This window comes from Epinephelus moara, chromosome 8 (assembly GCF_006386435.1).
Source record: "Epinephelus moara isolate mb chromosome 8, YSFRI_EMoa_1.0, whole genome shotgun sequence".
Classification (NCBI taxonomy): Eukaryota; Metazoa; Chordata; class Actinopteri; order Perciformes; family Serranidae; genus Epinephelus; species Epinephelus moara.
In genome coordinates, this window is record NC_065513.1 from 19,662,242 (window position 1) to 19,686,656 (window position 24,415).

Genomic DNA, 24,415 nt, shown 5'->3' on the forward strand with positions numbered 1-24,415 from the left:
CCAGCGCCAAAGTGACTATCATTTTCAGCTCTGTATGTGTATCTGACAGTGCATCGGCCCACGGCTCCACCTCACATATTATACAGCTCCTCGCAGCCTCAGAGATGTTTACAAGGGTCGATAATGACATCAGTGATAAAGGAAACACGGCCAATGCCCCCCTCGTGTCACCCCCCTGCACAGCTGATATCACCCTACCTGTAATCACCCAGTGAGACCAAGTAGATTAGTGTTGTGCAGCCATTTTACCTGGTAATCACCTGTAATGTTACACTAGAGAGTGGTGCTGTGGGGAATTCTGTTGTGGGGGATAATGTGCTGTTGGAAGTGATAAAGATTGAAAGATGTAGAAGGATTGGGGGTGAACACAGGGCTGTTGAAATAGGTTGACCTTTCCCTTCATTTCTGTTCAACTCAGATTCTCTTTTCTTTTGTTAAAGGAAATTCTGGCTTTGTTACGACTTAGGTCTAATTTTTGTTGTTTTGGCCTTCGTGTCTGCAGATTCTAGTAACACCAGAAATGTGGGAATTTTCTGACAGCTTGTGTTTCTTGCTCCATCTTACCTCTTGTTGGTGATGTCACTGCATTCCCAGCACTCAGCAATTAAAGGATAAGATAGTTTACCCGATGCAATGAAAAGACCAAAACATGCTTCGCGTTAGTTAACCTCTCCATACTTTCAGCCTTTCCAAGCCTGACTGTGGCACCCAGCCCCAAGCCCCTGGTTCCTACTGAAGTCAAATCTTTAAAGGAGCTGTACATGACATTTAGAGTATAGATATGGCAGCATACAACTATTTTCTACGTAAAGATATAGTGGAGTAATGGCATCCCGAGCAGAGAATGATGTAACACTTCCTCTGTGTGGGCTGGAATTCAACTTTCTCCGTCTGTTGTTTTGGAAGACGGTCTGGTGGCGTGTGCATGTTAGTGCATTTGAGTCCTTAAATATGTAATAGCTAATGGCTGCCACTCTGCACTGCACTCATAGGGTAGGGTTATAATGCTGTCCTGACACAAGGCGTTGTAGAAGCGTCGCCCAGACCCCAGATTTAGGTTCGGACATAGGGTGACCAAAATTAAATGTCAGGACAACATCTAATGCCAACGTCAGTTTGATGTAGAATTATGACGACGGATGAGGTTATTTTGTTGGTTTAAGTTACATTGTTAAGTAGTGGTTCCCAACTGGTGGGTCATGGTCCAAAAGTGGGTCGCAGGTCCATTCTGAATGGACTTCAAGTGATTTACGAACGTGTCAAGTTTCCATCACAGGGCTTTTGTTTTGAAGTGCTGTCTCCTGCTGTAGAGTGAGTGACTAATGGTCAGCTACCTGACAGAGACAGCAAACTAGTTCAACGACCAAACACAACTATGACGCTGCATATATTTAACTGTGTGGACCTTGAACTGATGACTAAGGAGAAATCTGGGCCCCGGGGCTGGACCAGTTGGGAACCACTGTTCTAAACGGGTTAGGTCATGACGTAGAATAATGGCATTTAGTTGTGTGGTGTGGAGACTAAAACCCAGTGTCTGCAAAGCGTCATGATGTTAACATCCACAAATAACCTTGTTATTAGACATTTTACGTAACTTCAGTTCCGTCAGCACTGTTGTTAGTACTGTTTATAGAGTTAGCACCATTAGCTCATAGCCACCAGCTCGGCCCACCTCCATGTTGAGAGCCATGTGAAGACAACATGGATCAGGCTCCGAATCGCAGATATGCTCTGAATATCGTATGCAGCTCCTTTAAAGATGGCTCACAAGCTCTGTTTAGGATTAGATGTTACAAGCCCTTGATGCACATACTGAGACTATGAATGAGAGTAATTGTGCCATCTGGGGGTTTCCGAGTGGGGGCCAAAGGGTTATGGTTAGATAGATAGAAAAGTAGGAAAGTGTATAGGTAGATAGAAAAGTAAGAAAGTGCACATGGAAGGCAGAGCACACATAAACATTTAACGTTCTATGACTATTTATGGCAACAGTGAAGTATAATCAGGATTGCATTTAAGACAATATAAAAACATGCATCTAACAACAAACACATGGACACTGACGTTATTTTTTTTTTCTTCCTTGGCAGCTTGCACACAGTCAGATATTGTTTCTAACGAGCAGAGATCCACTTTCTTCCACTCGCTGCTGTGTTTTACTGGTGTAACATATGGCATGTTTTGGTTAAGAAAGGGAGCTTTGAATGCCAGAGGGCGATTTTAAGCTTATCTGCCTTGAAATTGAAAAGTGAGTTTGGTTTAGGATTGGACAGTGGAGCGTGTTGATCTGTCTCTGGTCGCCACAGGAGACTGTGAATAATACATGGTTAAAAGCAGAGCACACCCATTCTCATCTCTGCGCTGCACTTCTTCTTCTAACCCTCTGTCTCTCTTACTTCTGTGCTGCCTGGCATTTATTTCTTAGTTAAAACACATAGTTATACAGCTATACAACAGTCTTACAGTAGATATAGATATATATATGCTCTAGTTATGCTTTTGTCAGTGACTGACACACTACAAAAGTATTCTGTGCATTTACACTAATGCAGAAATCAATTGTCTTATTGTGTTTTTGCTCTCACACTCTAGTGAATGTGTTTTTACTTTTGACTGTGGGTGTGTATGTGAGTGTGTGTGTGTCATGCAGACTGGTAGCATCTCCTCTTTCCATTCCCTCCCCCCTTCATTCAGGAAGTGGACTAATGGCATTTGAGAGGATGGAGGGAGTGGGAAAGAGGGAGGAGGGACGGAGTTCCTTCCTGTGTGGTGTGTCATTTGTAGATCCTGTTGTACTGCGTGTGGCCTTGAGACTCAGTGGTAACTCTTCCACACCCTGTCATTGTGGGGATTTTATGACATTTTATAGAGCAAACAAGCAATTAATAGAGAAAATCACCAGTCATTCACACTAAAAATGATCATTAGTTGCAGCTCTCATAAATAATTTCACATAGAAGTAGTAGTTTAAAGGATAAGGCTGGAGTATACGGTTTTTCTCAGCAAATTCCATCCAATAACCAAAGCCAATAATACATTAGTCTGTCAGTACCTTTAGACTGTATTATCCTGTCTGTGGGGTCGACCTCAATCCCACTTATTCCTTCCTTCCTTGTTCACAATTGTGTAATTTCATTTTCCTAATTTCCTTAAAACAACTGTGGTTTTCCACAAACACAACTGAAACAGGAGTACATTTGTTTGGAATCATTATATAAATATTATACGGTATATTTATTTATATACATTAAGGGTGTCACTATTTCAGTTCTTAATTTAAAATTGATTTAAACATTCAATTTTGATCGTCGAAATGAACTCATTACTTTCAGTTAAGGGTACCAACCAAACTACGTCGGTACGTTACTGGGCGTTACTCTTGTGCCTTTTTTGTGCCAGCTTTTCAAGAGCATAGCAGCAGGTTTGCTTCTGAGGTTGCTAAGCAACCTTTGCAAGCATCATAGCTATAACCTGTTTACCTGAAATCCTGAGTGCAGAGCTGATCTTCTTCAAGGTGCTTTTTATAAGCGTGTAGGCCTATCGTCCGTGGGGCAGATGTAAAGCTCTGGGTAGCCCTGCAATAACATTTTCCGTATTCAGACTGAATATATACGGAAGAAGAGAAAGACATCTGTCGGCTGTGATTGGTTTGTAACCTGACTCCTGTCTGACTGCTGAGCGTGGCCTCCTCCTGTGTCTGTCCTTTCAAATTGAACCCCCACATGGTTCAGTCATATAGGTTTTGATTTACTTAAACAAGTCACAGCTCCTAATAGAGGTTCACTTTGCTCATTTGTGTGCATCTAATAGTTTTTTTTGTTTTTGTTTTTGTTTTGTTAAGATATTTTTTTGGGGCATTTTTTGCCTTTAATGGATAGGACAGTTGAGTGTGAAAGGGGGAGAGAGAGGGGGGATGACATGCAGCAAAGGGCCACAGGCTGGACTTGAACCCGGGCCGCTGCGGCAACAGCCTTGTACATGGGGCGCCTGCTCTACCACTAAGCCACCGACGCCCCCCATCTAATAGTTTTTTTGACAACAATGGAGGAAGGAGGCAACAGTGGGATTTGTTGACAAGAAAAATATAGAATATCACCAGCCCGATCCTTGAAGTCAACTTCCAGATGTGTGATAGAAACAAATTGTTATGGGGTGGTACATGAGTCGAAAAAAAACGAGACAGGGCTGATTTGTGCGAGAAGTGTGCCTCTGAGAGACAGAGAGGTGGAGAAAGCAGACAACGGCCGATGCAGGTTGGGACCGTGAGTGTGTGTGTGTGTGTGTGTGTGTGTGTGAGAGAGAGAGAGAGAGAGAGAGAGAGAGAGAGAGAGAGAGAGAGCGATAAACAGACAGAGACAGCGAGAGAGAAGATAGACACAGACAGCCTTTTGAGATTCCACTCACGCATCTCTGAGTGTCTCTCGGTCTCTGAAGTATTGAATGAAAATGACTCCCCACCTTCACTCACACACACACACACGCGCACACACACACACACACAGTATGCATGCATTACGCAGAGACATTAGCGAGGAACACAATCAGTAAACATATAGGGATGAAAGAGTTTGCGAGTTATCTCATTAAGTATTACTGAGCCCTTTAGTCTGATGGGATTAAGAAAGTCTGATTAGGTTGTAAAGTAGCGAACTGTAGTGTAATTGCACAACATCTCAGCGTCTGCACTTCCTTCAACAGTTTTTGTATGTTCTACGGTAACGCATATGTCGGATCACTTCATATAAAATGTTTTCAATCTACTGTAAATGTTTGCTTTGTTTTGTCCATGATGAGTCATCTCTCATCTCAGCACTCATTCCAGCGTCCTGTCAAGCAAAGGAGGTTTGATAAGATAAAAGCAGTGTGATTATATATTGACAAAGTGCGTCATTTCGGATGGAGAAATTGGACACATTGACGCAATGTGTGTAGCACTGTTATGGTCTTCCTTCTCCTTTTTAGGCCTCACACATCTGAACCTGTACTCGGACGACTTGACCTCAAACTCACGCAAAGTCCTTTTTGATATTGACATTTCAGTTTGGCTTTATTTCACACACATTTGTCCATATTAGTATAATGTACTGTGATAAAAAAACAGGGATGTAGCACCAACTTCTGGGTCTGGGTCTTCCTCCTCTCTTGATCAGTGTTTTTCAAGACAGGCAGCTACATAAGTTACAGACAGAAAACATATAACAAAAAAAAATACAGAATAAGAATGTAAAGCTCTTAAACAAGCAATATAAAACACAAAATCAGACTACTACAAAGAAAAGCCAAAAGGTATGTTAATATATACGAGAAATGCACCATAAAATGCAAAAAATGGCAACTACACATGATTACAAGGACCAGCTATGACACACTGTGACATTGGCATATAGAAGATTGTGCACAAAAATCCTGCAACGCTGCTTTGAAACGGCCGAGAGGAACCAATGAGTGCAACTTTAAGTCCTTCTGCAGAAGATTCCACATATAAGGAGCTGCATACATAAATGCTTGCTTGCAAAACTCTGTACTTAACCTCAGTATAGACAGTAAAAACATGTTTTGTGAATGGAGAGCATAGCCATAGCTTTGTTATCCTTTCCTTTCTATCTGTCTTTCTGTCTTTTCTGTTTTGGAACCCCAATTTTCTGTTTTTGGGGACGTACAGTTGCCTGATGCTGGTGTGGCGGCTGTGGCTCAGGTAGAGTGGGTCATCCACCAATTGGACAATTGATGGTTTCGATCTCCAGCTCCTCCAGCCTGCGTGCTTAAGTATCTTTGGGCAAGATACTGAACCCCAAATGGCCCCTGATGGCTGTTCCATTGGTGTGTGAGTGCGAGTGAATGGTTACTGAGTAGCTGGTGGCACCTTGTATGGCAGCCTCGGCCACCAGTGTGTGAATGTGTGTGTGAATGGGTGAATGTGACATGTAGTGTAAAAGCGCTTTGAGTGGTCAGAAGACTAGAAAAGCGCTATACAAGTGCAGGTCCATTTATCATCATAAACAGTTACTTATGATGTTTTTAAATACTAACCCTATTGCAGACGTGGACTAAACCATTTTGCATCTTTAAGGGGTGAGAGCGGCCTCAGAGAGTCTCTATACAAAGTTTACTTTCTCAACCAGTTTATTCAACAAAATTTAATTTAGTCATGGCTCTAATTACTTAGATAAAAAAGCCACACAGAACCAAACTTTTCATTCCAGGCTATTTGAGCACCCCCTCCCACTGGGGCCCTGGGTAATCACTCCCACTTTCCTCCCCACTACGACGCCCCTGATTCAGACACATAACAGAGTCCATTGTGTCACTTTGTGTGGGCCCAGTTAATGCTATTATAATTACATTTTTTGAATCCACACATACTTTTGTACATAAAATTCCGGGGTAGGAATATTAGCAGCCACAAACATATGACTTGCACATGTCTGTCTCGGGACCCTGAGCAAGATCCTGAACGCATCATTAAATGCCACCTGAAGCTTTTGCATTTTTGCTTCACTATAACTGCACCACAAGCGGGCTGTGTATGGTGGAGTACAGAGGGCTCTGAAAACAGCTGTACACATGTGAAACTTACATGCTAGCATACTGTGCATAGAGAGATAATGTCACCCAGATATCTGACTTTGTTGACCACATTTAACAGTCAATCTGACATATAGAAATATTTGCTTATGATTCCAACCAGGATAAGAGTTAAAGTTAACGTCATACTGCACATTATAACTTGAGCAGACTCTGAGCAGTTGCTGTAAGCCAGCACCATAAGGAGACAGGATGACAGTAGACGGTTAATAAGACTTTCCCCCACTGTACATCCAGTCTTACACTGTTTTACCTTTTGAAACATTTATCTCAAATCTTTCTTTGTATGTTTTTGTGGGTGTATGTATCATGTATATCTTAGTGATTCTGTACCGCCTCAGGAAACAAATGCAGACAGTCCTACACACAAACCATGACTACGCAGTCCACATGAAATATATAGACTATTCGCCAGTTTTTAAATCACATCAGAATCTATTTTGGCACATACTTCTTCTCATTTTACCCTCTTTTTTGACATTCTGTCTTTGCAGAGGAGCGGCGTACTTCAGTGCACATTTAGTGATGTTGTAGTGTGCTGTACTGAATGTCTTGTTGTGTATGTCTGGTATACTGTAGCGTCCTCCTGGAGGGGGGCAGTTTGAATAATTTATGCAACAAATGAGTTTGCCAGGAGATGCAGGTGTTCATCTGAGGACACGCGGGGGCCGTTCCACCGCCTCAGGTTTCATCACAAACACCTTTTGGTTACGTCGTCATGCAGTGACTACGAATGCGGTGGGATCACAGTACACAACAAACCGCAAAGAGCAAAGCATTGAGCAATTTGATGACTCATGAAATGCAAAGGCTGAATGGACAAACAGATTAATTGATTGTCTTGTTTTCAGTGTCTTCAGGCTGAAGTCTTTTTGGGATCTCAGAGACAAAGACAGGGGAGGGGGCAGAGCGCTGGCTGAGTGTGTTCAGATAATTTGGAGTGGTATGGGATGCAAACGTTGGCTCCTGTTCCTTAACCTGCTTCAAAGTAACACGACAACAACAGCAGCAAGTTAGCTTTCATTTACCAGTTTCTGAATTTGTGAGATAATGCGGCTCTTATAATGGGCTCTACAATTTGTTCTCAAATTGAATCAGCAGTCAACTCCATTAGGTCAAGTGCCATTAATATTATGAGAAGTACTTGACTGTGTTTGAGCTCAGTGAAACATGTACAAAGACTACACAAGACACACAATAATGCGTGCTATGATACAGTGTGTTAATGTGTAAAGCCACCAGCTCAATATCTCATTGTCCCTGTCGCTCGGCCTTGTCAGAAAAGTGTAAACACTGATGTGTGAGAAGTGTAAATGATGGACTCATTAACAGCGTGTAACAATGTCTGTGCGCTTGATGTTTACAAAGGTTAAGTGCTGGAATATGTTGAGCTTGGCTGTGAATCAGTATTTAAACAGAACCGGCTAACAGGAATTCATTGAGTCTAATTTACAGTGGTGTAATAATGACAGCCGACAGTAAACATTAACTTCCTGGTCACCGCGCTGTTGTAGCTAACTGGAGCTAATCGCACCACACTGATGTGTTCACATTAGAGCAGGTGAAGCCCTGCAGGCTCACACAGTTATCAACAGCCATGAGCGGCGCAGTGTTTGAACACAGTTAAGGTGTTGGCACATCAGCATGTTTAATCTAACTGTTATCGAAGTCGTTACCAACGGAATAAACATTAAGTGTTGCTCGAATAATTCTCTGTAACTGTCCACAAGTCAGCAGATGAAGGTTGTTAGTGAAACTGAGAGAGTCGTAAGCATTTCCTTTTTTTTCTAAATGTTGAAATAAGCACCAACTCTTGCCAGTATTTAAAAGATACCAGGTTTTATGAGTCTATAGGTGCTTAAGGCGTTATCGATTGTTTGCCACGGACTCTTTGAATGTCCCTCATATTGTTATCAGTCCAATTTAACTGACGTCATAGATTGTTTTCTCACTGCTTGAGTGTAACAACTTTCAGGTCCAGTGTGTGAGTGTGTGGTTAGTGTCATTTTTATTGTATTCCAGCAGATTTAGAATTTTTGCAGGTCAATACCAATATTTAAGAGGTGGGCTGATCATTTTTAAATTTTCAGAGTCCTTGAAATGAGTTTTTTAGAGGAACAAAGTGTAGTTGATGTGTAGTCACCCACTGATCATTAAGAATAAATTGTGAGCTCTCTCTTTTGGACAATCGATGTAACTGTGATAATGTTTCTAAATGGTCTGAAACATATTTTTAACATTTCTGCTCTGCAGTTCAGTTACTGATCGACCAACATAAAAGCAGATGCCAGTACACCTGAAACAATCTCATGTTTGCCGATACGTTAGCCCGGCTGATTTATTGCTCTAGCCCTGTGGTTTTCGAACATTGTGTGCCCAAGGCACACCAAAGGGCAAGCCAAAATCTCAAGGCAACACCTGTATTTATATCTGTGCACAGAAGCTACTATAACATGTGTCGATCTTATTATGACATAAGACAATAAAAATAAGAATAGGTAGCTTTTATGAAACTGTCTACTGACGTATCTTTTGTTTCAGTGGTAGGTCGTCTTCGCTGGTGCTTTGTTGTAATTTGCTCCGTACAATAAAGCGATGCATCATCCCACTCACGGCTTTTTCCTTTTAAATGTTATCATCCCTCACACTGGCTGCCAATCAGGGCTCTTGATATGTCACACACTTAAGATTCCCACGTGTGCACGGCTACAAATACGTTTCCTGTTAAGGTTTTTTTTATTTTTAATAAATTAAAATCAATTACATTTTTTAGCTAGAGTTTGACTATTTATTAAGAAATGGGTGCCCACAACATATTGATACAGTCAATTAAAAATGTATTTGTAACTTTTTGTACAGACCCAGTTGAATATTGCAGTATGTGTGGTTATCACAAAATCCCATGGCACACCTGGATAGGCATCTCAGCACACCAGTGGCAGAAATACACTGGTAGATGACCATTCTTTAGCAGTGTAACATGTCATTGTTACATCTCGTTTTTTGCATGGATAATGCAACCAAGATATAATATGTTAATTGAGGAGATTTTGTTACCCTTGGACACAACCAGGCTAGCTTTTACCTCCTGTTTCCGCCCAGTGATGGCAGTGTCGGCAGCTGGAATCGAGCCAGCTGATTTGGCCTAATTCTGGAGCGTCATTCATACCGAGTCTCCTCCGAGTCAAGCAACGGCCCGGCTAATTTCATCAAGCATGCGGAGTTCAGGCCAATTCAGGGCCAGGTCACTTTGGCTACCTGGGCAGGCTTTGTGCTAAGCTAAGCTAAGCTAACCAATTGCTTGTGGTAGCTTTATATTAACTGCACAAATATGAGAGTGACATCAATCTAGCTCTCAGCAAGATAGCAAATAAGCCTATTTCACAAAATGTCTAGTAATATAGATGCTGCTGCACAATTTTTACACAAACATCACTATGCAAATCGTGTAACTGGTCCAGGTTTATGCAAAAAAAAAAAAGATTCACAGCCTCTCTTTGAAATAGGCTTTGTGATTCCTTCTCAGCGTGATTCATTCTAATTTTCTAATGTCATTTGAGTCAATCTGATTTGTCATAATCGAGAGAGACTGTCAGCACCAGAGCAGTTGTTGTGTTGTTGCCAGTGTTGTTTTCGTTTTCTGGGTGGTGCTGGTTTTGGGGCAGGCAAATACATCCTGCCGTGTTTTTTATTTATTTATTTTTTTTCTTGTTGCTGTATTTGGAAAATGCTGCTTTGTCAGCAGGTCAGGTAGATTTTTTTTCCCTCCCCCAGTTCTCCTTTCTGCGCACAAACAAACATTAAGTGCACTCACACACTCACAGTACACACACACACACACACTTATAATCTCTGCTTTGTCCTCCTTTCTCCTCTTTTGCTCCCTCTCTTTCTCTCTCCCTCTCTGTGCGTGAAGGCAAACTCAGCAGACCTCCAGGCTGCCAGGGAGTAAAGGCATTCTGGGTAATCCAGGGTGCGAGAAGGAAGAGGGAAAGAAAGGGGGAAAAACTCTCACAAATTCACAACACACACTTGATGCTGTGCATGACGTCGTACACTCAGACAAACACACACACACAAACAAATCCAGTCTCCCACCGCTGAACTATAGAGATACAATATCCATCTGCGTCCATCTGTACATTCATCTGCTGAGACAAACACAAGCTCTGTTTGCAACAGAATATTGAATCAAAAAGCTGCACGGCATCCTGTTCCCTGTTGCCGAACATTAACGATTGGGAGATGTGAAGGAGAATGAGGGAGGACGAGGGAATAGCGAGGGTGGTGGGGTGGAGCAGAGGAGGATACAGGAGTGTCGTCAGTCCGCTTTTATCTCAGCTCTGATTAAACCCTGTTCCTGTCTGACCTAAAAAGTCAGCTGGCGGAAACTTCAGAGACTGTGGGTGAATTTCACTGGAGCTCTTTACACCCAGCCGATGCCTTCAGAGAGGGAGAGAAAGCGAGAGGGGAGATCAGAGAAATAGGACAGAGAGTGGGCAGATATTTAAAAAAAAAAAAAAAAAAATACACAGACATAGGCACACTGGCTTTATGTGCGCACTCTTCACACATTATCATATATATGGATGCACACTCTCCCACACTGCATGTTGTCTGGTCTCTAGACTTAATGAGGACGAGGAAGAGGCCGGTGCTGGGTGGTAACTCCGGGTTAGTTAGTAGTACAATGCCACAGGAAGCAGACGGAGGCTGTGCTGAAATGTGCCAGCGCCGCCCGTCTGGGACAAGCACAACAAAAAACACAAGGTATAAAAATAAACCTGTGCCAGCATGGCAGGGTATCTGCAGGAACAGGAAATATCCCACTGAGGGAGAGACGGCAAGTGAGACATTGGGGAAGACCTTTGGATTGTAGATCTTCTTTTTGTTGTCATGGCTTTTATTGGTGGCGTGTTCAGAAGAGGTGCTGTATTGTAGGTATTGACTGAGCAATCGAATTCAGGTCCTTTACTTTAAGATATATTATACAGGACTGTCCTAAAAAAAACTATCTATAGACTCATACAGAAGTAATCCCTCTCAATCGTCACTTATGACCCACTAGAAATATGTGTCAGTGTATTTTTCTGCCCTCTGCCTGCATTTTCTTCTTTTCTTCCTTTCTCTGTTTGTTGTTATGGGCGTGATGTTTATGGGCGTGAACCCCCACAGCGCTCAGGTGAGGTCAGGGCTTTATAAAAGGAAGCAACCAGGTGCCAGACCATAAGCAGCAGGCATCTGAAGTAGCAAAAGTCAAAGTTCAACACTCAGTAGTCAGATAAAAATGTCCCTGTGAGTGTTATACTGTTACTGTTTTTAATCATTTTTACTGTATTACACTGTATTACACATTACACCACCAGCAGCAGCCTGAACTGTTGATACAAGGCAGGGTAGATACATGCTTTCATGCTGTTTACTCCACCATCTGAATGTCGCAGCAGAAATCCAGACTCATTAGACCAGGCAACGCTTTTTCAATCTTCTGTTGTCCAGTTTTGGTGAGCCTGGTTGTTATTATAGCCTCAGTTTCCTGTTGTTAGCTGACAGCAGTGGCACCCGGCACAGTCTTCTGCTGCTGTAGCCCATCTGCTTCACGGTTCGACATGTTGTTGGTTCAGAGATGGTCTTCTGCAGACCTTGGTTGTAAGCAGTGGTTATTTGAGTAACTGTTGCCTTTCTATCATCTTGACCCAGTCTGCCATTCTCCTCTGACCTCTGGCATCAACAAGGCATTTTCACCCAGAGAACTGCTGCTCACTGGATATTTTCTCTTTTTGGCACCATCCTCTGTAAACCCTAGAGATGGTTGTGCGTGAAAATCCCAGTAGATCAGCAGTTTCTAAAATACTCAGACCAGCCTATTTGGCACCAACAACCATGCCACGTTCAAAGTCACTTAAATCACCTTTCTTCCCCATTCTGATGCTCGGTTTGAACTTCAGCAGGTCATCTTTGCAACGTCTACATGCCTAAATGCATTGAGTTGCTGCCACGTGATTGGCTGATTAGCTATCTGTGTTAATGAGCAGTTGAACAGGTGTACCTTATAAAGTGGCTGGTGAATGTATATTATTCTGCATGCAACTGTATGGTAGCATTAAATAGAAAAACTCCAGTCAAGTTAACTACAGTGCTTGACTAAATATACTAAGTTACTTTCCACCACTGCTGAGCAAAGAAGTGTTGAGTGTCTGCAGACTGGTTTGAGTTGTGATTTTAACTCTTTGTTTCTTTGTGTGTGTTTGCATCCTCCAGAGTGCTGCAGCAGCTCCCAGCCCCGTCCTTGGGAACCTTCCCCCAGGAGAGGGCATGCCAGTGGGGCCAGTCCCTCCGGGATTCTTTCAGGTATATGGTACACACACACACACACACACAGACACACACATACTAACATACAGAAAGTGAAAGAGAGGAAAGAGAGTTTTCTTTGGGGCCTTCAGGCCACTTACAGATACAGCACTGAATAGTTCTATTGGATATTTCCATATGTGAGAATTTAATTCATGAATACTTCACTGTTTGTGTTCATGTACAGAACCTTTGTGTGCATTAATCTGTGTGTGGGGGGTGCACCTCTGTGTGTTTCTCAAAACGGACAGAAAAGGGCCTGACAGTTGAAATGAATGTCTCACAAACAAAAAGTCACACGTGCAGCTTCGCCCCAGATCATCGCTGTTCTCCATCAGAATGACTCTGCCAGTTGCACATTGATCAGCCGTCATTATCAGTCAAACTCAGACGCTCGCATCTGACACGCAGATCAATATCCTTCATAGGCATTTCTCAGCTCCGCTTTCAAAAAAACTCCAAACATCCTTTTCCATCTCCTTCTGAAGATCAATTGTTCTTTGAAGACAAGGGGTTGTCAGGACCTATCGGTGAAAGAAACGCAACAATTGCCAGATTGCCAGTTCTTCATTCGGGCTCCATAAAATGATTTGCATATGGACGAGATCGGAGAATATCACATAATTATATTTATTAGCAAAGCATTGCACATCACAGACAATGCACAGCCGTGCTCACAGACATATAACGTCTAGCTTTGAGTGTCATTTATTCATTCATTCAGTTTATTACTTTCTGTGTTTAGTTGTTTGCATTTATTTGTTTGTGCATGTATGAAAACAGGAATGTAAATCATTATAGAGCTTCAATAGACTTAGAATAGTGTAGCTGTTTTCCTTTGATGGACATTCAGCACAGCTGGGAGATGAGACAAGGGGTAATTAAAGAGGAGACCCTGATCAAAACAAGTGGACCATTGCTCTCTAGTGGCAACACATTGCATTGCTTCCCCAACGCTGCAGACTGGCTCCTCTGACCACAGTGGCATCGGTTCAGCAGACATAGCAACAGCATTGCTACTGTCTGTGGTGAGGACAAGTGAAAACCCACTCGCAGCTGCAAAAGAGCTTCTCACTCCTGCTGCCAAACTGCTCACAGTTAACACATAACACTGACATCATTATTAACCAACCTCATCTCTTAGTCTTTCATTCTTTTTCCATAAATCCAGTCCAATGAAAATGTGGTCGGCGTACTGAGTCTGCTGTCATGGAACTGTTGTTAAATGTGCCCAAAACTCAACAGCAGATTTTTGCAGTGGTTGTGGTCGGTTTCCTGTTTTGAAGTGTGAAAAAACTCCCCATATGGTGCTCTGTGCAGTTTGTACACCATTATTGTTTCTGTGGGAGAGGTATTAAAATAGCAGTCCTGTGTGTTTGTGATTCAACCTGCTTTAATGTTTTTAATTTAATTTCAGCCGTTCATGTCACCTCGATACCCCGGAGGACCCAGACCACCTCTCAGATTACCGAATCAGGTAAGAGCCACACTGACACCTGCAGGTGGCAGACAGAACTGTAGCTAGTTAGAAATGACTGGCTCTTGGTCTAAAAACAAACCTGTGAGCACACTGTTTCCCAATTCTGGGTTTATTTTACTAGTCAAAAGCTCAGTGGTGGTTTGTTTAGAAAAGGCTTGTTTGCAAAGGACAAAGGTCAGTGGGCTGGTGACATACTGACATAGCCAAAACTACGTACTTTTACAATGATAAAAACTGAATTATGGTACAGACACTTATGCTGTCTATAACTTGTTTAAAAGGAGATCTCAGTGTGCTAAGTTGAGATCTGCTATGTTGCCTTTGACTGTTAAAACTAGACGGTATTAATTTATAAGAAGAAAAGCAGATTATCTAGATAATCTGTAGAAATGTAATAGTTTTACATGATAACAGTTCATTTGGGATACTGTTTTTGTGTCTCTTTCCTTTTCTTTTTTCACATGCTTTATATAAGCAAGACCGGGAGATGTTTGTACTATAATTTTGTAATCCCATGTGGAATGGGCCAAATGATTTGGCAAACAAAAATAGAAAATAAAGAAATAAATGAATTAGTATAAATGGACAGTATCTGTGTTACTGTGACGATAATGAGGGGTGGGGTTTTCTTTTCCCTCTGCAGGGACTTGGAGGAGTCCCAGGTAGTCAGCCTATGTTGCCCAGTGGAATGGACCCCACAAGACAGCAAGGTACGCACACACACTGGTATGCACAAACACAGACACATGATGTTACAGCACATGTGCTCAGTCAGCACCCAGCCTGTTAAGGAATAGACAGACAGACAGAGTCACAGCCTGATAGTGCTTTTATCATAGAACCGATGTCCCAGAACTATTTACAAGATTAAGAGTGTACAGCCGCAGTTCTGTAAAGCTGCTCTTTGGCACAGTGGCAGTTTGACCTAAATGCTAATGTTGGCATGCTAACATGCTCCCAATGGCAATGCTAACATATTTAATTAGCACTAAAAGGATAATATAGGATATAGCTTTGCAGGTATTTAGTCATGAATTTAAATTTGACTTGATGGGGGAGCCTATCCCAGCTGACACTGGGTGAGAGGCAGGGTACACCCTGGACAGGTCGCCTGACTATCACAGGGCTGACACATAGAGACAGATAACCATTCATGCTCATATTCACACCTACAGGCATTTTAAAGTCAGCAATGACCAATCACCATGTGTTAAGACACAGAGAAAACCCACAGAACATGCAAACTCCACACAGAAGGCCCAAATGGCCGGCTCAAAACCTGAAAGCTTCTTGCTGTGAGGCAACAGTGCCAACTACTGCACCACTGCCGGGAACATGAATGTCATCTCAAAATCACAACTGTCACCATCATAGGTGCGCTAGAGAAAAAGTCAGGGCGTCACCAAGTCAGTAGGATTCAACCTGTGGGGACTATGGATATCTGTACCAAATTTAATGTGAATGAGTTCATTGTTAGTTTAGTCTATTTGTGGGATTTGTAGATAGTAATAAAAAGATCTCTTCTTACCCTTTAAGTACAACCCTGTTTACACACACTACTTACTCCTTCAGACAGCACATGAATTATGCAGAAGTAAAAAGACGCAGAATGTTCAGTTACTGTTAAACTCAACATTAGAATGAAAAAAAAACACTGTATTTGAATTTTGTATGATGGTTAGTTCCATCATCTCAGAAATTGATGTCTTCTAAGGGTTCCAGATGGAGGTGTAAAATACAACATTACATGAAGGGAACAGGCTTTTTTGAAGAGAGTACAGTAGAAAATAAAAACACATGACGGGAAATTGCTGACTGAATAATAGAAAACTCACCCCAGTCACACCCAAATACACTCATGTGGAACAAACGGATGGTCGGTTGTAGTTTCACAGTTTTCCTGTGTTTCAGGACATCCAAATATGGGAGGACCGATGCAGCGGATGACTCCACCCAGAGGCATGGTACCGCTCGGGCCCCAGGTACGGGACCAGATGATTTCAGGGGATATATACAAAGCATTGGTTCTGACAGTTACTCTCGTGTAGACATCAATGAGGACATTTGGTGTCTTCTGTTTCAGGGCTATGGAGGTGGGATGAGACCACCACTGAATGCCCTGGTTGGTCCTGGGATGCCCGGCATGAACATGTGAGTGGTAGCAACATAATGTGATCTACACACACACACACAATGTAACTGACCTTCCCACATTTCTCTCACTCAGAGGGACATTAAACTGCAAATGTCTTTAATCTCTCTCGACAGTAGATGCAGTCAGCCATTTGCTTTCTGTAGCTTTTAATTACACTTTACTGTATGTTCCTGGCTCTTAGAGGACTGGAAGCGGAGCGAGAAGCCAGCTTTCCTCTATTTTGTCTTCTTTTCTTCTTTTCTTTTTTTTGAAACTTGTTGTTCCCATCACCTCTCGCTGGCAAGAGAGGAGCTTGTTGTTGCCAACGCTGCCCAAATGAATTGGAAACAAAGACGCTTGCCAAAAGCGGACAACTAAAGTGTATAATTGTGTGTGTGTTCCAGGGGACCTGGTGGGGGTAGACCCTGGCCAAATCCTCCAAACTCCAATTCGGTAAGTGCTCTTACAAAGACACCCAAGACAAGGTTTAACAGATATTTCATTTCTTTAATGATTTCTCTTCTTTTTTTTTTTTTCCTTCTTTTTTTTCCAGACCCCATACTCTTCTGCATCTCCAGGAAGTTATGTGGTATGTATGTTTGAGTTTAAATTATGATTATTTTCAGGGTCATATTTGTATTTAAGGTTTCGACTAAAATATATATGTAAATGCTTTAATCTTCAAAACTGTCGGTGCTGGAACACCTGTATCCACCGGCTCCGTCTTTGCACCTGTCTCTTTAAGATCCACCCCACCCTTCTAAACACAACCTTGATCCAGCAGGAATATGATCAGAAATCAGGGAGAAATTAATAACATCAGCAACCAAGACTGCATATTTCTGTTAGTGCATGTAGGCACATGAAGCAGTGTGGGCTACATGCCTGTAGCAGATCAACAAGAAATTCGTCAGGAGCTGACGTCAGCTGGTCTCAAAAGTAGACAATAACAGGCTTTTGCTCACACACAGGGGCATACATTTCTCCTTTCCATATTTGGAGGTGAGGGAACATATGCAATGGGGGGGTTGGGGGTACTCTACCAGAACATTTTAAGAATCAAACATGTCATTTCTTGCATTCTGGAGATTTTTAATGCACCAGTTTGTGGTTTCATCCGCATCAATTTACAGTGTAAATGTCTATGATTTTGCCCTAAGCAACTTGAATGTTTTTATTAGGGGAGGGAGAAATGCACAGGTTGTAAATATTGAGGGGGAGGTGTCCTTTGCGTCCCCCTGAAATCAGTACCTTTGTTACATGGGTTCCTTTTACATACAATGGCCACGCTTAATATGAACATCCATCATTCTTATATATTTGACAGAAAATGAGAAAAAGTATAACAGGTCCCCATTATACTGTCTTTATTCACTGGCTGTATGGGCTGAAATTTATTAGTTCATTAATGAATCTTACGGAAACCAACTGTGATTTCAGGGACCTCCAGGAGGAGGGGGGCCACCCGGCACTCCAATAATGCCGAGTCCAGCAGGTAAGGCTTGTGTATCCATGTGCGTGAGTGTGAGTTTGTACTGTCATGGAAAATTGTGAAGATGTGAAGCACCCAGTCACATTATCAATACACACCAAACACCAAAAGAGTTTAAGTAAAATAATTGTAATGAGACAAATACAGATCTTCTTATACAGAAATTGTCTCAGTGTGTGAAAGAGACTATATCCATTACATATTATAGAGACAAAGAAAGTCAAAGTGACTGGCTGTTTGCCAAATGATAACAACTTTCCTCCAATCCCAAAAAGCCATTTAAAAGTCATACTATAGTCATGTTACGGTCACCATATCTGGACTCTAACTTTTAGTTTAGACAGTTACAAAGCATAGTTCTGTGTATCCTCAGACGCCCACTCAAACCAAAGTCCATGAAGCAGGCTGCGAGAAAAGTCATGATTTTAAAAAAAAAGATAAACCCTAATGTTTCATAATAGTGCTTCCTTATTAAATGATAACCTTATTTGTTTAATCTTCATCTTACTTTCACAGTACACGTTTATGCTTTTTCATCCTCTTATTGTTTCTCCGTCAGATTCAACCAACTCTGGTGACAACATGTACACTATGATAAACACAGTCCCTCCGGGGGGAAGCCGACCAAATGTGAGACATTTCTCTCTCTGTATACATCACTGTGTCTGGTTGTAGACATTGTGTGTGGATGTAATCATTCTTTGATGTCTCCTGTGTATGTTCTCCTCAGTTCCCTATGGGTGCAGGTGGCGACGGTCCATTAGGTGGCATGGCTGGCATGGAGCCCCATCACATGAATGGATCATTAGGTACAGTGTGTGCTGCACTGACACTAAATCTGACACTAATCTGGTTATATGTTTTTTTCCCTTAATTTAAGTAAAACCAGTTTTCATTCAATAATGGTGGTTTGTGTTCATCCTTGTGTTCCCTCTCTCAGGGTCAGGTGATATGGACAGTCTCCCCAAGGTGAGACAAGATGCTACCTTGAAACTCCATTTTAAAATTGCAGTATTTTTCTTCCATAGCTTTAGTAGCATTCAGTTACCAATAATCTGTGTCTTACAATCTTTTTTTCAGAACTCTCCTGGTAACCTAAGTATGAGTAACCAGCCCGGGACCCCCAGGGAGGATGGAGAGATGGGAGGAAACTTCCTTAACCCTTTTCAGAATGAAAGTGTAAGTCAGAAGTTAGCGGGATCTCAAAACTTAATACCAAAGTTAGGTTAAAAATGGGTTTGAATAGTTTGGCATTTTGGCCAATACTCTTATTTGTTTCCTTGCAGAGAGTTAGATGAAAAGATTGATACCACTCTCAAATCTGTACGCTAAATATGAAACTACAGCCAGCAGCTTGTTGGCTCTGGGGAAACAAATGACTCTGTCCAAAGAAGAAGAAATCCACTTAGCATCTCTTAAGTGATACACGTAATATGTCATGTGAAGGAGTTTCCACCTGTTGCTTGGCAACCACACTGTGACAGCAATACTCCAGGAAGTCACTTTGGATTAAATAAACAAGATGTGTGGATGTAGGGCTGTCAAACGATTAAAAAGATTATCTGATTAATTACATGCTCTGTGATTAATTAATCTGAATTTAATAAAAATGTGAAAGTATTTAAAAAATTTAAATTCAGATGAATTTTGGCATATGTGTCTACCACCGAAACTGGTCTGTAATCCATTGCAATCCCTTTTGTCAGTCGGTCACAGGTAGACTCACTCAGTTTGTGTCTGAATGCCTGGGCCCATATTCACAAAGATTCTCACAGTCCTCTCAGAGAGCTCCTAACTTAGCCTAGAAATTCCTAGCAAGGAATCTTAGCTTAAGAGTGATTCAGGAAGTTTCTGAGAGCAACTCTGAGCAAGGAGGGGACAGAAACTTTTATCTTAGTGAGGAGGTGTGGTTGACCCCGTTGCTAGGTATGACGCATTCTTCTAAAAGCTGTGATTGGTTGTTACAAAAAGGAAAAAAAAAAAGAAAAAAAAATCTGAAAAAATGGGCTCCTAGTAATGAATGGACAGTGAAATCAACCGATCATAGAACTTAGACTGTAGGCTATTAAGAAATGTGTAATCGTGAAAATAATTTTATGTCATGATGATGAAACTCAGCAAAATTAAATTAATTGTTACACAGCTTCAAAATGTTTGAACGTACCTCATTCACATGCCGATTATTATATTGATTTGCTTATTGTTATGTTTACTCGCCATGCTGGTAATTTTACTACTTAATCTATTTGATATTAATGGTGGACGCAGACTCAGCTGTCAGCAATTACTGTGATTGCTGGCCTCCTTGTAAAAAGCGGTTTGATTTGGCAGAATGACCAAAACAACGAATGAAATGGAGAAAAAAAGAACGAGAAAGCCGAACTGGACAGAAGAGCAGTGCCTGCTGTTGGCACAGCTCGTGGAGGAGAACAAAGGAGTTTTAAGAGGGAAATTCGGTCCCGGGATCACGGCACAAGGGAAGAGGCAGACTTGGGAGCGCATTGCCCGACAAATCAATGCGTCGTTCCCTCTCCTTTTACGCACAAGCGATGAGTGTGAGAAGCGCTGGTACGTGCTGCAATCCAAAGCGGGCGTTATTGCGTTACTACGCTGGGTGGGAAAAGTAAGCTCATCCCTGATGAGGTCAACCACAAACATTATCCCTGCACGATCAAGCCGGTAGCGTCTTATTAAATCACTGTCGTTCAATATACGGAGAATATCTCTCCTTCCTCTCTGTCTTTCCGCCATCTTCTCTGTTTAAGACACTCTTAGGCTTCTTAAAAGTCCTCCTCCCTCCTCTTAACAGTTTTTCACCTTAGGAGCTCTCTTAAGGCCTAAGATGCTTTGTGAATAACTTTTATCTTACCAAGGGAAAATTCTAAGAAAAATTTTAGAATTTGAGGAATTCTAAGAATGACATCACTAAGAGCTACTTTTAGGATTCTTTGTGAATACGGGCCCTGGTCGTGACAAGGCTGACTTCTAGCACTAGCATCAGAGGCTGTGCCAGCTTGGACCTCTGAGTTTGCTGCTAAATGCTTTGCGCTGAGGTGATATTTCAGGTTTTAATTACTGCGATTGTACGAAAATTCCTTACTGCAGAAAATGCAGAGAACGGTGCTCCTATCAACAGTTCCATCTGGGCGTTTTTAAAATGCTAATGTTCCATTCATTGGGCCAAGCAGCATCGTCTCCCTCCGTCATGTGACAAAGGCACTGTGGCCTTCAATGACGCACCGGGTCAAAGGTCACCATGGAACACAATTAATCAGTGTTGATTTTTTTAACATGGTATTTCTTTGTGATAAATTAATCAAAATTAATGTGTTAATTTGACAACCCTAAAACACAAACATAATTCTCATATTGTCGAACTTTTCCTTTAACTAAAGTTAAAGGTATACTATGAGGGTTTTTCCTAAAAAAGAGTGTATAGACTCATACAAAGTAATGACAATTACTGCATAGTATACCTTTAAACATTCATAAAAAAATATTTGACTTTAAACCATTGCATTTGGAGGGATTTTGGTGTATAATGGTGAAAAATACTCACACACGCTTTTCTTCCCATTGTATCTCTGCAGTATTCTCCGAACATGACAATGAGCGTGTGAAGGCTCTGGACGCAGGTTTGGTTCAGTCGCCCAGTAACCTGGTGTGGATCGGTGAAAAGCAGAGAGACAGGATGTGATGTCATCTAGGCCAGTGACTTCACCACCTCCACCACCACCTGCCTAGTCAGGACAGTTGCCCCAGGCTCCGTCCTTCTCCTCCCCACCCCACCCACCCCACTCCTCCGTTGTTCCTGTCCACGTCTCTCTCTCTCCTGTTTCTTCTCCCGTTCTAAGTGGTGACTCTGCTACATTCATCAGTTCTTCCTCTGCAACTATGAGACTGTACAAAGGAACCAAATTGAAACAACCTGGAGGAGAACTCTTTGTATATTTGCATACGGTGTGTATGAGACTGTGCACACACTCCAGTCACAGACAGACGTGTCTGCCTTTGGCATCATATTACAGAGTTCATGCCCAAAAACAAACGGCCAGTATCCTATTTATGCTAAAGTTTAAATTTCCAAGGGTTTGAAAAATAACAGATACTTTTTGATTGATGCTCAAATTTAATCTAACTGGGTCTCACAAGGAACTTTTTCTTTTCTTTTCTTTTCTTTACAAATTAATTTGTCCATAACTGAAAGAGAATTGGAGAGACATCACAATATTACCAATAAGTTTATCTGAGGCTTGTGCAGGTGTTTGTCTTTTCAACTTTTGTGGTTGTCTGAATCTTTAAGACCACTAACATTGTGTTTCATATTTTATACTATGGGCCGTTTCTTTTTTCTGCGCTCCCCAAACTCAAGCCACAAATGTGGGAAATGTGAAATCTCTTTAAAGTTAGCTCTTTAACCACGATTTGCAGAAAGGCTTCAACTGAAATATTTGTCCTCATCTATCGAATGGTTTTTGAGAAAAATAAAGTGCTTTGTTCGAGGCCTAAGGCGAGATGATGCAACTTCAGTTAACAGCGCTACCAGTCATACCTGACCAAGCAAGGCTGTAGAAACAAAATCCCTGAGTGTACTGAATTGAGCAATGCCTATTAATTTAACTTTCTATTCATAAGAGGAAGAATGTGTTACTTCTTTTTTAAAGTTGACATAGTCTCTCTTTAAATCAGATCAGTCACTACGCTGACACTGAGGAATACGGTTAGCACAAAGGTCGATACCCAGTAGTACAGACTGAAAATGTTTTCTATAATTAAGCATGGTGTCGTTCTGTATTCAGTGATAAACCTTTGTTGCGTTCAAACTGTTAGACTTCCCAGTGTGAGTGGCTTACTATGGAGGGTTTTACATTCTGTTGACTGCACAGGCACAGGGCAAAGTTTAGGATAGCTGAGTTTTTTTTGGGACTGTGTTATCTTACAAGAGGGGATACTGAACTTGTGCATGCAGTCATACGATTTTATTTATTTTATTTTTTTTGAGGCCTCTCTCGTCTCTAGTTATTTAAACTTTTATCCAAATTATTTATCAGTTTATGTCCTGCAGCAACAGTTGCAAAATGGATACAATGGCCCACATTCTCTGGACGTAAAACGTTAAAAAGACAGAGACAAATCAAAGACACATGACCAGTATTGAGCGTAAACTGTAAGACACAAGCTTATAAAGTCACTTTGGTCACTCATACTTTATTGCCATCCGGATAAACTGTGATCTCAGTGTGATGTGAAAGGTTTGTTGGTACAGAAAGCTAAAAACAAGCTTGTTTTTAAATCAATGTTTTAGACTTTTTTCACTGCCCAAAATGTATTATCATTGTGTACAAACGGACGATAATGCCTGTGAACATTTTCCTCTCCCCTCTCTTACTGCAAAGTGTACAGCTCACAAATGTAGCTCCTCTGTCTCGTATGTGTATTTGATATTATTATTATTTAAAGAAAAAAACTGGAGAGAATTCATGCAAAAGGGAGGGATGGACTGATGACGCACCATCACAACTGAACAGAGATATTTTATTTTGATTTTTTTTTTGTGTGTGTTAGATTGAAGCCATAAGTGGGAGTACAAGAAGATGCATTTGTAAATTGGGTCATGTTTATCTGTTTTGTGGCAGTATGTGGGACTCCATTTGTGACGTGTTCATTTTCTCTTTTTTATTCTTGTATTATGTTTTTGTAAATACACAGAGAAGTATTTCATGGGTTTTGAATATGCTAGTATAAAGCTTCTCTTCCCTTAGTCACAGTGTCAGCTCTTGTCGTTTGTGAGGACTGCGTGTGTGGACATGAGCGCAGTCACTTCAGGGTGTATGCAGGGTTTGTAGACGAGGTGTTATCACGAGTTATGCCTCTCTAAGTCGTGTGCTTTGGTCCAATCTGCTCTGTGTTGTGCAGCAGAGCAGTGTCTGCAATGTGAAAGAAAAACCACTAACTGTGATCCATACACTTCTATCCTAGTAGGGGAAAGGCAAGATATCTTTTGTGGAGTGCTGCAGGGACAACGTTGTTTTGTAGGCCAGCCTGGAAGATAGCATCGCCCGGGTTCTCCCGACCAAGAGCCCATAGGAGTTTTTCATTGGCTTATGATATTAGCAGGTTTTGTTCAGCAAGATTATCTTCACAAATGAACACCACTTAAATGATTTTTGAGGCATAAATGCAATTTCCAGAAGTAAAAAGCTAACGTTAGGCTAACATTAACATTAACTGTAGTTTTTCAAAAACAACCAAAAAAAAAAAAATAGCGCAAGTATAAACACAACCCAACACTGTGAAGGCAGACCGGTCTAGTTAGCAGATGAATTTCCATGTTGGGAATGATGATGTTAAATGTCCCTGTCAACAT

At 41.5% G+C, this 24,415-nt stretch overlaps 1 protein-coding gene across 3 annotated transcripts in view; it reads left to right on the forward strand.

The window, feature by feature from the left end:
* The window catches only part of ssbp2a (single stranded DNA binding protein 2a), a 67,690-nt gene extending 43,881 nt beyond the window's left edge, over positions 1–23,809 (forward strand). For all 3 annotated transcript variants that reach the window (XM_050050761.1, XM_050050760.1, XM_050050763.1), the window contains exons 5-17: positions 12,850–12,939; positions 14,360–14,419; positions 15,066–15,132; positions 16,334–16,404; positions 16,506–16,573; positions 16,961–17,009; positions 17,110–17,145; positions 17,997–18,051; positions 18,608–18,678; positions 18,779–18,857; positions 18,989–19,017; positions 19,129–19,227; positions 21,639–23,809. In XM_050050761.1, coding sequence (XP_049906718.1) covers positions 12,850–12,939; positions 14,360–14,419; positions 15,066–15,132; positions 16,334–16,404; positions 16,506–16,573; positions 16,961–17,009; positions 17,110–17,145; positions 17,997–18,051; positions 18,608–18,678; positions 18,779–18,857; positions 18,989–19,017; positions 19,129–19,227; positions 21,639–21,668 — 804 coding nt within the window. In that variant the 3' untranslated portion in view covers positions 21,669–23,809. The remainder of the gene's footprint in view (positions 1–12,849; positions 12,940–14,359; positions 14,420–15,065; positions 15,133–16,333; positions 16,405–16,505; positions 16,574–16,960; positions 17,010–17,109; positions 17,146–17,996; positions 18,052–18,607; positions 18,679–18,778; positions 18,858–18,988; positions 19,018–19,128; positions 19,228–21,638) is intronic.
* The last annotated feature ends 606 nt before the right edge of the window (positions 23,810–24,415 follow it).